This window comes from Malus domestica, chromosome 16 (genome assembly GCF_042453785.1).
Source record: "Malus domestica chromosome 16, GDT2T_hap1".
Taxonomy (NCBI): domain Eukaryota; kingdom Viridiplantae; phylum Streptophyta; class Magnoliopsida; order Rosales; family Rosaceae; genus Malus; species Malus domestica.
In genome coordinates this window covers 4,927,186-4,941,151 of record NC_091676.1, presented here as the reverse complement: position 1 = coordinate 4,941,151, position 13,966 = coordinate 4,927,186, and the positions used below count along the sequence as shown (strand labels likewise).

At 39.4% G+C, this 13,966-nt stretch overlaps 2 protein-coding genes and 1 long non-coding RNA gene across 4 annotated transcripts; all 3 read right to left on the bottom strand.

The window, feature by feature from the left end:
• Positions 1–3,560: 3,560 nt before the first annotated feature.
• Positions 3,561–5,753, bottom strand: LOC103425570 (protein HOTHEAD-like). Its single transcript, XM_008341670.4, has 3 exons — positions 5,463–5,753; positions 4,731–5,375; positions 3,561–4,517 (listed from the first exon to the last, which is right to left on the bottom strand). Exons 1-3 carry the CDS (start codon positions 5,527–5,529, stop codon positions 3,664–3,666), a joined length of 1,566 nt encoding a protein of 521 aa, XP_008339892.3. The 5' UTR covers positions 5,530–5,753; the 3' UTR covers positions 3,561–3,663.
• Positions 5,754–6,126: 373 nt separating this feature from the next.
• LOC103402889 (myb family transcription factor PHL8-like) lies at positions 6,127–8,480 on the bottom strand. The gene is made up of 6 exons (XM_008341669.4): positions 7,747–8,480; positions 7,507–7,583; positions 7,355–7,412; positions 7,175–7,250; positions 7,001–7,070; positions 6,127–6,902 (listed from the first exon to the last, which is right to left on the bottom strand). The coding sequence occupies exons 1-6, from the start codon at positions 7,877–7,879 to the stop codon at positions 6,300–6,302; spliced, it is 1,017 nt and encodes a 338-aa protein (XP_008339891.3). The 5' UTR covers positions 7,880–8,480; the 3' UTR covers positions 6,127–6,299.
• Positions 8,481–9,224: 744 nt separating this feature from the next.
• On the bottom strand, positions 9,225–12,928 carry LOC139192901 (uncharacterized). 2 transcript variants are annotated; one of them, XR_011577448.1, is made up of 3 exons: positions 12,709–12,928; positions 9,952–10,242; positions 9,225–9,515 (listed from the first exon to the last, which is right to left on the bottom strand). It is a non-coding gene; the product is annotated as an uncharacterized lncRNA (long non-coding RNA). The 2 variants fall into 2 exon arrangements; XR_011577449.1 differs by having other exon boundaries at positions 9,225–9,833; positions 12,709–12,922.
• Between the last annotated feature and the right edge of the window lie 1,038 nt (positions 12,929–13,966).

Below are 13,966 nucleotides of genomic sequence, written 5' to 3'. Positions count from 1 at the left end.
TCTTGGGCATGCTGGTGAAAAAGCGTTGCAAGGATTGGTAAAGCAAGGCTTATTGAAAGGTGCAAAGGCATGCAAATTGGAATTCTGTGAGCATTGTGTGTTGGGTAAGCAAACTAGAGTAAAATTTGGCACTGCTATTCACCACACTAAAGGCATTCTTGATTATGTTCACACTGATGTTTGGGGACCTTCCAAGAATGCATCTTGGGGAGGTAGCCATTATTTTGTCTCCTTTGTTGATGACTTCTCTAGAAGAATATGGGTGTACACCATGAAGCGTAAAGATGAAGTCTTGAAGATATTCCTGAAGTGGAAAAAGATGATTGAAACGCAAAGCGGTCGAAAGATCAAGACTCTCAGATCAGACAATGGGGGTGAATATAAGTCTGATCATTTCTTGAAAGTTTGTCAAGATGAGGGTATTGTGAGGCACTTCACGGTTAGGGAGACACCGCAACAGAATGGGGTGGCGGAGCGCATGAACCGTACTTTACTTGAGAAAGTTCGGTGTATGTTGTCTAATGCTGGATTAGGCAAGGCATTTTGGGCTGAGGCAATTACTTATGCAAGCCATCTCATTAATCGATTGCCAGCTGTTGCGAACGAGGGCAAAACGCCCATGGAGGTATGGTCTGGTAAACCTTGTACTGATTACAAGTTTTTACACATATTTGGTTGTCCTGCTTACTATCATGTCAGAGAAAGCAAGTTGGATCCAAGAGCAAAGAAAGCTCTATTTATGGGCTTTAGCACTGGCGTGAAGGGATACCGACTTTGGTGTCCAGATGAGAAGAAATTTGTTGTAAGCAGATATGTGACTTTTGATGAGGCTGCTATGGTTAATAAGAACAAGCATGAAGGCGAAACTGAAGCGACCAAAACCATGAGGAGCTCAAAGCAGGTGGAGTTACTGAAGACTCCAGTTGTTCCAGTAAGGTCTGATGTTTCAAACACTAGTCCTACAGTTAATTCTGATGATGAGGACGAGGATGATGAAGAGGAGGCACCTACCCAAGAGCCTCCACAGCAACAAGACTATATTGCAACCAGAAGATCGAGAAGGGAAATCCGAAAGCCTGCTCGATTTACTGATATTGTGGCATATGCACTTCCCGTTATTGAAGATGATATTCCATCCGCCTACAAAGAAGCTGTCGTGAGTTCAGAGTGCGAGTTGTGGAAGAAATCTATGGATGAGGAGATGAAATCTCTTCATAAAAATAAGACTTGGAAGCTGGTTCAGTTACCAAAGGGGAAGAAAGCAATTGGTTGTAAATGGGTGTATGCCAAAAAGATGGAATCTTTGGGAAAAGACAATGTAAGATTCAAAGCCAGATTGGTAGCTAAAGGCTACGCTCAGAAGGAAGGCATTGACTACAATGAGGTATTTTCTCCTGTAGTAAAACATTCTTCTATTCGTATTTTGTTGGCTTTGGTTGTGCAGTTTGACCTTGAGTTGGCCCAACTTGATGTCAAGACTGCGTTCTTACATGGTGATTTGGAGGAAGAGATTTATATGTCTCAGCCAGAAGGTTTTAAGGTTGCTGGAAAGGAAAATTGGGTTTGCAAATTGGAAAAATCATGGTATGGCTTGAAGCAGTCTCCAAGACAATGGTACAAGCGATTTGATCGATTTATGATCGGGCAGAAGTACACAAGAAGTCACTATGACCATTGTGTATATTTTCGCAAACTACAAGATGGAACCTTCATTTATCTGCTTTTATATGTTGATGATATGCTTATAGCATGTAAGAGCAAAGTGGAGATTGAAAGGTTGAAGACTCAACTAAGTAATGAATTTGAGATGAAGGACTTGGGAGAAGCTCGGAAGATACTAGGTATGGAAATTGAAAGAGATAGAGCGAAGGGCAAGATTAGTCTGTGTCAGAAGCAGTATTTGAAGAAGGTACTACAACGTTTCAGGATGAATGAAAATTCAAAACCGGTTAGTACACCTCTTGCCTCTCATTTCAAACTTAGCGCTTCTATGTCTCCTAAAACTGTTGAAGAGAGTTAGTACATGGCTCAAATTCCTTATGCAAATGTTGTTGGTAGTTTGATGTATGCTATGGTGTGTACTAGGCCTGATATTTCACAAGCTGTTAGTATTGTCAGTAGATATATGCATAATCCAGGAAAAGGGCATTGGCAAGCTGTGAAATGGATTCTACGGTATATTCTGGATACTGTGGATGTTGGTTTATTGTTCCAGCAGGATAAAGTTACTGGTAAATGTGTTGTTGGATATGTGGATTCTGATTACGCAGGTGATTTGGACAAGCGTAGGTCCACTACTGGTTTTGTATTCTCTATTGCTGGAGGTCCAGTAAGTTGGAGGTCGATTCTGCAATCTACAGTTGCTTTGTCGACTACTGAGGCAGAATACATGGCTGTGACAGAAGCTATAAAGGAAGCCATCTGGCTTCAAGGGTTGCTTGATGACTTAGGAGTTCAACAAGACCATGTGGATGTTCATTGTGACAGTCAGAGTGCTATTCATTTAGCAAAGAATCAAGTTCATCATGCACGTACGAAACACATTGACGTGAGGTTCCATTTTGTTCGTGAGATTATTGACGAGGGAGATATTCTTCTTCAGAAGATTGGGACCGCTGACAATCCTGCGGATATGTTAACAAAGCCAGTTTCGTTGCACAAGTTTAAGCACTGCTTAGACTTGATTGGCGTTTGTAAAATTTGTTGATTGCCCCATGGGGGAGTGGGAGACAACTATTAGGAGTTCTACTTAGAGGGTTTGAGCCAAGGTGGAGATTGTTGATTATTGACTCAAACTTGTAGTCAAAGATCAAAAATTTCGGCTACTTTTGTGGTCAAAATTGTTGGATGGCATGCTACATGTGGGAAACAAAATACATGCAATTGTGCCTAACTCTTTTTGACTTGATGTTAGGCCTTTGGCCATTGATGTCTTTGAGAAGCTTTTCTTTAGCTATAAAAGGGGAGCAAGGTGCAGCCCATAAGCATTGTAGAGGAGAACAAGGAAGAGAGAAAAATAGCAAGAAGCCATTCGGCATAGAGAAGAATTTTCTCAAATTGTCTTGCTTTGTATTTTTGGTTTTCTCTTCCTATTGTAAGTGTGAGAGCTTGGGTTATTCGGGTCTTTGGTAAATTGAGTGATAAACACTATTGTATGTTCTCATTGATTATAGTGGAATACTCCGTCGTCTCCAAACTGGATGTAGGCATTGCCGAACCAGTATAAATCTTGGTGTTCTTGTTGATAGTGGTTTTATTCTGTTCTGTTTAACTATTCACTTACAGTTGAATGCCGCTTCCGCACAACAATAGGCAAAGTCAATTATCTGTTACCAGCTAATTGCTATTAAATTAATTAAACCAATAGACCAGTTCTCCCATTTTTATGCATTAACAATTCAGTCTCCGTTGGCCGCACCAACACAAAGTCTGCAGTTCACACGATTATTTGTTCTATATTTTATTCCTAACTCAAGTTCTTCGTGTTCGTTTGTTTTTGCTCGGTGTTTTGGTATTTGCTTTGTGGTTGGTTGGTTTGTTTGGTTTATCAGAGTCCACTGTTAACAAGATGCGTTTGTACAAGAAAATCTTAATTTGACATGATTAGTATGGCTGAAAGTACAAGTTGATGAAGTTGGATCTAGGATCGATCATCTTTCGGGTTTAAGCATTTTCTCTTTCTTGAAGAACCTTCATCCCTTGGTATCTTCCAAGCATTAACAAAGTGGCCATTGGATTTGTGCCTGGTGATTCAAAAAATGTTGATCCATCAACTACTCTGAGTCCCTTAACTCCGTAAACCCTGTAATCCTTGTCAACCACTGATCCCATGGTGCAACCTCCATGGTAGTGAAAGAATGTAATCACATTCTTCGTGCATAGTTTTCTCAACTCATCTTCCGTAGACATCAACTTGTCTTTTGGCTTGCGTTCGATCCCCAGGAAGAATGCAATCGATTCAGACCTTACCACTCGCTCAAGCAACTGAGCCAGCTTCAAACATTGTGCCAAATCTTTCTCCTTTGCTAGATAGTTGAATGTGACTGAAGGGTTTTCTCTGGGGTCAGTGCTGTTCAGCTCAAGCTTTCCTTCTGATTCTGGAAAGGCGAGTTTCGCAGCTATTGGCATTATTGTTGCATTGGAGCTGACAGGTAAAATTCCTGCCTCAATTATGATCTTGAAGTCATCTGCTATACCGACAACTTTTGGAGGTTCTGGTGGGAAATTTTTCGGGGTAGGGTCAGCTAAGAGTGCAATGCCAGGATTGTCTTTCATTCCTTTTCCGACAGCCTCTAGGTCGAGAACTAGTTGGATGTTGAAGTTGTTTAGGTGTTGATGAGGGCCAATACCACTCAACAATAGAATCTGAGGGCTGCCTAAGGCCCCTGCTGCTAGTATCACATCACCCCCTGAGCATGAATTCTCTGGTTGGTTGAGGTGAGCTTCATAAATTTCGCTTGAGTTTCCGTTGCTCTTGATGAATCTTATGCCTCTAGCTATTGTCTCATTTCTGTCACCTGCAAAATCATTTAGAAATTCAGCTGAAAATAGGGTTATCGGTTAAGGGCAGTGATTTTTGTGCTCCTCCTTTCTCCTTCTGCACTGCTCCCCTTGTTTCCATCGGTTACTTATCTTTTGACGTATCCAATCTAAAAAAAATGAAGGGACTACAGGCTAGTGGGGTGCGGAAGTCAGTCCCTGTAAAGGAATACTACACGTTTAAGGCTTACCTCTTTCATGAAAGATGACATTAGTAACAGTTGCATTCAGAAGAACTGTGATATGGTTTGGATTTCCTGCCTCAAGAAGATCAGCGGAGGTGTGTCTTCGTCCCTGTTCATCAAACACGCTCGCACCGATCTTTGTTCCCTCAATGTGATCCCAACTAAAACCATTGTAAGGGAAAACCCCTGCCTCAAGAAAGCTAAACTCAGCAGCATACTGCCATGGGGTCAGTTCGGGTTTAAAAACGATTCTAGATTCGACCCATTGATAAGCATTTGTTACCATCTCCTTATCCCACCCAACCTTTTCGACAAAATCCTCACTTGCTCTGCTGTAAAACCCGCCATTTATAGCAGATCCTCCTCCTAGAACTCTGCCTCTGAGATTCCTCACACCGTCGTTGGACACAAATCTTTGTGCAACCGATGTATATTGATCAGTTCGGAGCAATGAGAACCCATAGTACTTTGTATCCAGCACCAAGGGATCTCCATATGGAGAGCCGCCTCGTTCCACCAAGAGCACTGAGAATTTCTCAGACAGGGTTGCAGCTAGGGGACAGCCGGCAGTGCCTCCTCCAATGACAATGTAATCGAAGGACTTGCCCGAAGCTTCATTGACATCTGAAGTTATATGGGGGAGTGTTTGCCCTGCAATTTCGAAAACCGACATCAATGCAGAACATTCAAGCTTCTAAAATGAGATGTTACTAAAAGTAAATAGGGTTAGTAACAAACCTTGAATCCATGAAGAACACAAAGCCAAGCTTACAAATAGGAGGAATAGATGGAATAAAACGCTCATTGCCTTGAATAGTTAGTGTGTAGCATTAGAAACTCCAAGATTGGTGCTTTCATATAAAAGGATTAGGAAGATGAAGGTATGAATTATTTATTGAAGTTTAACTAATTTATGTTGCTCAACTGAACGGCTAGATTTAAACGTTTCAGATGAAACTTTCATATCTGACGGTCTGAAGGATCCCGCCGGGCAATGAATTCCATACATTGATGCACTCTCGAGTTTTCGTAGTTTATTGTCATGTGATGGGACATATAATTGAGTGAGTTCTTAGGCATTGATTAGCTAACATGCGCATGCTTAGTTCATAATTTTCTTTTCCATGATGATTTCTCACCCTCCTCCTCTGCTTGTCCGTCCACAAACATTGAAAAGAAATATTTCTAGTGATTGACATGATTAACATCAAGTCATGCGACTTGCACCTACAAAAGTAGGGAATCATATACATAACATTATCTACCTTCTTTAGGCGAATTAGCTTAATCAGATCTCAGAAGCATTAAGCAATAAGCAGTTTCCATCTGGCATTCAAACGCGCACATTTGTGACACACGTGCGAGAGTGCGAGAGTGCGATAGTGAGAACGAGAAAGAGATGTATCCCCACAATATATTACACCTTCTTTTGACATGAATATACTTTCAAAAGTGCCATACATATATAACAGTGTACATACATGTATATAAACAAAAGATTAGGACTGGAGGGAATTAAGTTTGCTCCATAAACTATATATCACTAAACCAGATGGCTCCAAGGCATTTGAAGAATCAGATTCCCTTGCAGTTCAAGTCTATTGCTTTCGGTCCCGAATCAATGTTGTCACTCTGATATTTGCTGTTCAGATCAATTGTAGCCAACAATCCAGACTTTCTCAGATTGTTTCCACCTTTATCTCTTTGTGTTTGTGTCCTTTTAGCAACTGGTTGCTCCACAGATACACCTTCAGAAATCGGACTGCTGCTTCTCTTCCTCCCAAAAACATGATTATTTGCAACATTATTCCACGCCTTATTGTCCGGGTGAAAGTCCATTAATGGTAGTTCAACACAGGTTGCATTAGAATTTTCAGGGAGCTTCTCGTCCTCCCTTCCTGAACGTTCGGAAGATGTCAAGGAACTCTCCATGGAGCCTCTCATTTGCTTCCGCTCCACGTCTTTTAGGGTTGGAGTTCCTGTTTCCGTTAACTCTGAGAACGAAGAACTCGGACATCCATTGTTAACCATTGAAACTAGCTGAGTGAGTTCAGCCTTTGCAAGTTCTACTCCCACTGAAGAAGAAGTATACCCTGAAAGAGTTTCTTGTGCTTTCTTCAACACCGATTGTAAATACTTCCCTTGAGCTTCAATTCTCAGCTGAAGATGTCTCTGCACCTGACAACAAAAACCGGGTTTATTGGCAAGTTATGGTACTCTTTCAATCTTTTTATGAACCGAGAATGGTAAAGATGGTATTCGTTTATCGTTTTTACCTCAATTTGTTCATGAAGCTGCCTCTGCACTTCCATTTGCAACTGGAGAGACCGAGCTATCTGCAAGCTTCTGATATAAACATAACAACACTTAATTAATAGGGAGCTCTTTGTGGTGTCATTTTTCCATCTAAATTAATCGAAGAGATTGGGATCTATTTCTAACTATATTACTCATTAATCTGACTGTGATCTTCATCGCTGATATCCGCACCGAAATGACCATCACTGCTCTGAAGCTCCTTGTAATCTGCATCAAAGGAGAGGACAAATATTAAGAATCCACAAGGATTAAAGAATGAACACCAAATGATGATCCTCTATAGTTTTCGGAATCTAATGTGATGGACTCACCTTCTTGCCTAAAGTCAGCGCAGTTTTCGGATTGTTGGCTTTTCCCTAGCCTGTATTTCTGCACAAGAACACAAAAGGAGTTTTAGAATTACGCTTTTTCGATCATGATCTGGACAAAGATTAGATGTGACAAAACTCGAGAGAGAAAATGCCTGTAAGTGGCTCTTTAGGTGGTACAAAGTGAGTCCATGAATTCCCATCATCCTCATCAAACTCTTTGGTGTGGCCTCTGCCCATATATACACACACACACATTAGAACTTTGTATTGTATTGTATACGATACTAAAAATAGGGATTAGGCGAGGTCAGCTCCTAAAGAAGAGGGGACATGACCTACACTTCTAGGAGCCACCCGCCCTTCCCCCTACATCATCAAGGTCATATACTCACTGTCTGCCCCTCCGAGCTGATTAACAGCCTCGACGAATCGCTGATGAAGCTCTGGAGTCCACTTTAGCCGCGGCTTCGCGTCGGTGGACAAAACCAAATTCATGTTCTGATTTTGCATATTCTGCAGAACCATTTTGGTGGTGGTGGTGGTGGATGAGAGATGGAGACAGCAGACTGCAGGAACATAAATATATAATGGTGGACTGCTTTGTATGATCCAAGCTATAAGGGAAGGGGGTTGGTCTTTATAATTTGGGAGGGGAGTAGTTCTGGGGGTGTCCTATATTCTCACTCCATATCTGGAAACATAAGTGGGGTTATGTTGGAGGCAGAGAATATATGCCATGAGCTGTAGTGCCTCCTTTCCTCCATCTCTCTCTCTCTCTCTCATTTCATACCAACTTTTTTAGAAAAATAATTTTATAAAATTATATATTTTTCTTGCTTCTTTTGACTTGAAAGAGGTAGAGAGAATCTCTGATGCAGCAAAAACACAGAGAGTTCAATTTGTGAGTCTTAAAAAGGAGAGAAAGGAGGAAAAGTGTAGGGTTTGTTTTTCTCTCTCTAGATTCTCTCTCTAATGCATGATTCCCTGATGAATAAGGAACCCCACCATGATGAATAATGGTGTGAGAAGCAATGCAGTGCAGCTAAATAATAATAAATAATAATAATTGAGATATTTTTTTTTTCTTTTGGTGATTGAAAGGGAAATGGGGATTTCTTTTCTTTTTTAACATTTCTTTCCCATTTCTTTTAGTTTTTTATTTTTTGGGTATTTCTTTTCGCGAGGAAGGAGGCGTTGTGTGATTGGCAGATTCTTTTGTTCTTTGTAAGGATGGAGGAATCAAAGAATCTAACGTTGGATTTTGGGACCCCAAACCCTAACGTATTTTTTCTCCTAAAGAAGTATTCCCACATAAAGTGAATCAAGTCACACCAATTTTATTGAAATAAGAGACATGTATGCGTAATCATCAGTGTATAACTTTCCGTTTAAGGTGGTTAAGACGGAGACAATATCTTACTAAATTGATCGAAATATGATAATGTGGTAGTTTTTTGTATCTGTAAAATTATCCAAATATAGGGGAGGGGAATCCAGGGTGCCAACTACAAGGGTTAATATATAGGACTAAATGCCACATGAGGTTACATCAATCAATGGTTTCCTGCCTTGGATGTATCAGAGACGGGGAATCAGAATATAATTGCATCAAATACGACGATTACGTCCAAAAATCAATGTTCCATGAAAATACATGAATCATAATTGCACTTGTTTTTCTCACGATACGTCAAATTACTTTAATATAGGGCGGTGGAGAATTCAAACTCGGATGCGAAAGATGAACGTTGAATTAGTATTGTCATGTATGAAGCAACACAACTCCTCTCTCTCTCTCTCTGATTTCTCTCTCTAAACAAATGGAAATGACATAAAGGGCACTCACCAGGGCTCTCTCTCTCTGCACAAGTCTCAAAAAGAAATATATTCCAATGGGATTGTTAGCTTTAAATCTGTAATCCATATCCAAAACCAACTGAATATAAAGAAAATTTTGATCACAAAAGAGAAAAAGAAAAGAGAAAAGGAGGCCACAAATCACAGTGGCCAACAACAAATCGTAAAAGTCAATCGGTATCGGATTGATCTCGGGATTTCTTGGGTTGTGGTCAAGAGTTTGATCACGGGAATCAAAATCCAATGATTATTCATCTTCCAAAGACTTGCCATCCCCGTGCTTAACATTCACTTGCTCTGCCTGCTGCATACATAAACAAATGCCCCAGGATTCAAAGTTCAAGTACTAATTTAAGTATTTCTTAACACATTAACCATATCAACAAACTAGAGGCTGCATCGTCGAGACTGTTCAAGCATTTGATCCTAAAACCGTTAGCATGGGGGAAACATTTTCACTAATCAGGTTGTTACTCTCATCATTCCTTCAGCTAAAATGGTTAGTCGAAAGACAGCACCGGTGGCGGTGGGACCCACAAGAGGCTGGGTCTAGTATCATGGTGGTGGTGGAGGGTTCTTCCTGAGCAAGCATTGGCCTCCCCTCCATTGGACTAACATATCCCTAGTGGGAAGCTCATAGTTCACGTTCAAAGAAAGGAATATAATTATTGACAAGTTCTTATGGTAGTGTGGCCCGAATGTTTGAAAACCAAGAAAAGAAGCAAGAGTTATTGACGTACCTTTCTCTTTAACCAGCTGCTGTACTTGAAGCTCTTTTCGTCGCTTTAATATATTCCATAACAGGTAAAGGAGATTCTAGGATGATGCCAAATGGCCCCTGGTATTTTTCCGTCAGGAGCTGAAGGTCCAGTGAATCATAAAGTCACACAAACAAAGGTGCCTCTCACTCTCTCAGCAATTATTATTCTTCAAGGGACCCCGTTACTGGAGATCTCACAATACAAAAGCATGGAGATAGAAGATGAGAAGAATATGGCCTCAGGAATCAAGAAAAGTGAAACAAAAGGAACCTGTCAAAATCGCACCAAAAGCATACCATAAATAATTGTTGGTAATATTGCGTCAAAATCACAATTGCTTGCTGAAAATGACGTGAGCAATATGTCACCGATCAATTTCTTTCTGAAACACACAAGTCCATGGTTATGGGCTTCATCTTTGTATATAAATGACAACTTGTATACTTTTCTTGCACCTCAACTTTTCAAAGGGTTATAGTGAAAGGCAGGAGAACACCCACTCCCCAAAATCAAAGAACAGTTGCATTAATATACGAGCATGTTCGCAAAGCGTCTTCATGCACATTGCAACTGGTGTCAATGTCCTTGTTTTTACATGGATTCTACACGAACAAATCAACAACAACAACAACAAAGCCTTATCCCACTAATGGGGTTGGCTATTTGAATCCTAGAACATCACTGCACTCGGTTTTGTAATCAGAGAAACACACTACACCTAAAAAATTGACTCCTTTCTTCCAGATGAAAAGGAGGGCTATATATCGTTCCAGTGTGTCGGATTTTTTTTCCTCAGCCTAGTATTTAATGCAAGTGCGCTAAGAACAATGTACGACACAACCTCATTGAGATGGGAATCTACTACGATGGAGAGCCATTATGACTGACAAGAGTGTCCAACTGCATCAAATTCAACCATCTCAAATGATTTGAAAAACAGAGCGGCAAGCTCTCAATATCACTTTAGTATTAAGACTAATAAAGAATGAAACCAGTCAAATGATCAATACCAAATATGTGTATAACTTCTAGAAGGAACATGTATGGAGAGTCAACAAGCCAATCTTCCGTTGAACTTTCCGACAATAGAACTTCTCATTGTAGGGTATGCTCAGCTGATCATGCAAGCTTAGGTTCATTATACATCTTAGAATGTTGCAAGCTACACATAGATATACAGAGGGTCGAGCAAGCACATGTTTAATTAGCGTATGGTGGATATATCAAGAATCAAGATGGTACGTATCTCACAATTGTTTAAGTAAGTGACGTCCAATTCTAGAATATGTACTAGGCACGCCATCTTTGTCAAGACCCCATAACATGACTACACAAAACACAATCATGAAGAATAATATTCCCTCAAATAATTCAGGCAAGACCAGGTTATTTCCAACGAAACATTACAACCGATACAGTTATACCTCTTGGTTGGCATCAATGAATCCAAGACATAGCAGCGTGGCGCAGGTACATGGAGAGGCAAGGCCCTGGTTAATTGGATAAATATTCTCAAGAAAACAAATAGGGTAACTCTAATTTCTACTCGATTCATTGAGAAGTTGATTTACTGCTAGTGGTAGTACTACTATTACTCTCTATTGTTATTAGTATTGCTGTTATTATTGTTATTAAAGTTCTTACTGTTATATTTTTGTTCTCATTGTGTGGTTATTGCTAGCAGTATTAGATACAGAATATAAGAATTATTTGCAGCAAAAGGATCTGATGTGTATGGTATATCATCAACTTCTAAGTAACAATCCTTCAATATAATGTAGCTTCGGAGAAAGGTCTTCACTCATAAACAACATGTTCTACACATACACCACGCATTTCAGTGACTTGTATCTGGAAAAGTTCAAAGAACAAGTTCTAAGACCCCTAATGCCTGCTAGGTTCCATAACAGGCCTAACGGCTAACGATGATTTGGAACTTGAAATTTTCTAACTTTGTAATGGTTTTGAACCCATTCTTATTTCTTCCTTCTAAGCAACTAAAAAGAGCTAAGAAAGACTAATTTTAACTAATACTTCACCTACTTCAAACAATTTGATATATCACAAATTTACTCCACCTAAGCCTCCCAAATCTAACTCCGTTATGAAGTCTCATCTCTCAAAAGATTAGGTTGTCAAACTTCCACTGCTCTAGTTTTACCGGCTCATTTGTGGAAAACATACTCAAACCGGGTTGGTGATATCATGATACCAAGTTCTCCAAAGGTGAGGGAAATCTAAGACTCCTTAGATGAGGGATGTCTACACAAGTCAAGAACATTCACAGAATAGCAGAATGGTTAAGAAGCTGAGCAATACTAATTACGAGGCAGAAGATAGGCATGCTGAAAACAAGCTTTCCGATTAGTGTAAGCTGTATTTTCAGACTAAATACACCAAGACAATCAGAAAATTTGATGGATTTGAAACAAAGTTTTCTGGTCATGGTTATTGCATGCTTCAAGGGTGAATCTCAAATGGGCTGCATCACTTAACAAAGTTTTCTGGTCATGGATACCACAATTTGTGATTTGTGATTTGTGAGATAAGGAAAAAGCAGGACAACCAGGATTTACTAACTTTTTTCAGCCAATGCACCTCAAAACTTCCGAAGCAGACAATATTATGGACAATTGGATAAAAAAAACCCATGATTTGTTTAGAACAGATAACTCATTAATCAAACACAGAACAGTTTCAGACAAGTGAAAATGAAGGAATTGATGAGGGGTTTACCTAAAAAGTTGAAGGCTTTGTGGTTGCAGAGAGATTTCAGGTAGCACCCAGTTCCGGCAATGGCAAAAAATCAGAGCCCAAGTGCGCAAATTGAAGGAAGAAAGTGCGCTGTTTTCATTGCTGTCATCGTCACCCACTTCAGTAGTTCAGTGCACTCCATCGAAACGTCATCTCGTGCGTTCTTTCTTCATTCCTCGTCCGCTTCCGAACGCACCGTATTGGAGCGGAGTAAAAAAAAGGTGCTCTTAGTCAAATTCACATCTTTGTTTGATGATTCATTTATGTTGTTTTCGTTTGATTTATTTCATTCAATCGTCAAGAATAAACATTGGTGTATGAAAAGCCGAACAAAGTGTTCACTTTCGATCATGTGGCTTCAATTGTCTCAATTTTAATTCCCGTATTATCACAAACAATGCAATTTAAGATAGGTTATAAGTAAAAAAGCATGTACCACTTGTTAAGAGTAGTGAAGGACCACCTACTCATCATGAGCGTAAGGCACCAGATTAGATTCTAGCTTAGTAGTTAAGCTTTAGGCTGTTATATTCGGTTATGTATTATTGCTTAGTAAGTTGGTAATAACCTGTAGGCATTTATGTATAAATATAAGGAAAACTAATTAAAAGGATTTTAAAATTTTGAATTTTAACGATAAAGACAAAATAAAGGGTCAAGTGAATAGTACCAACATTGATTTGTTAGTGTAAAAATATGGTTTTTCGTTAAAGTAAAAAATGCATGTAATTTTTCGTTAAAGTTCCCATAAATATACTCTTGTACTCACTTTACGTAGTAATGAGAAAATTCAATTTTTCAGTCTCTTCAATTTATCTGCTTTCTCTCTTTATACACCAATCACATGTACAAGACTTTTTTTTTTTTGAATCCTAATCGCTTGAGCTGTAAGTTTTTACATACATTGTTAACTATATAATGGAAGACTATCCTTCCCCCTTCATAACTTTTTCAAAGTTAACAAATGTGTTAAGATACATATTACATAGGATGATTGATCAACCCTAATGCATGGTGATGTACACATATTACATCAAAGTACTACTCTTGTATGGTCTCAACGCTCACGTCGCATTTGAAATTTCTAGCTTAAAGAAGAGAACCCTAATTAGTACTAATTAGATAAGATAAGCAGCTGTGAATACAGTCTCAACTTTCATGTTACAATTGAAAGATAATAATCTTAGCTTAATGAATTAGATTAGATAGATGAATATCTACAAGTTGATGTTTCCTCTCC

Bases quoted from the DNA above. Each gene is read 5' to 3' on its own strand.
- LOC103425570 (XM_008341670.4), bottom strand. From the start codon at position 5,529: ATGAGCGTTTTATTCCATCTATTCCTCCTATTTGTAAGCTTGGCTTTG. The intron at 5,376-5,462 runs GTTTGTTACTAA...TCGAAATTGCAG, and splicing joins GTGTTCTTCATGGATTCAAG to GGCAAACACTCCCCCATATA. The intron at 4,518-4,730 runs GTAAGCCTTAAA...ATGATTTTGCAG, and splicing joins TGTCATCTTTCATGAAAGAG to GTGACAGAAATGAGACAATA.
- LOC103402889 (XM_008341669.4), bottom strand. From the start codon at position 7,879: ATGGTTCTGCAGAATATGCAAAATCAGAACATGAATTTGGTTTTGTCC. The intron at 7,584-7,746 runs GTGAGTATATGA...ATATATGGGCAG, and splicing joins TCAGCTCGGAGGGGCAGACA to AGGCCACACCAAAGAGTTTG. The intron at 7,413-7,506 runs GCATTTTCTCTC...GTTCTTGTGCAG, and splicing joins ACCTAAAGAGCCACTTACAG to AAATACAGGCTAGGGAAAAG.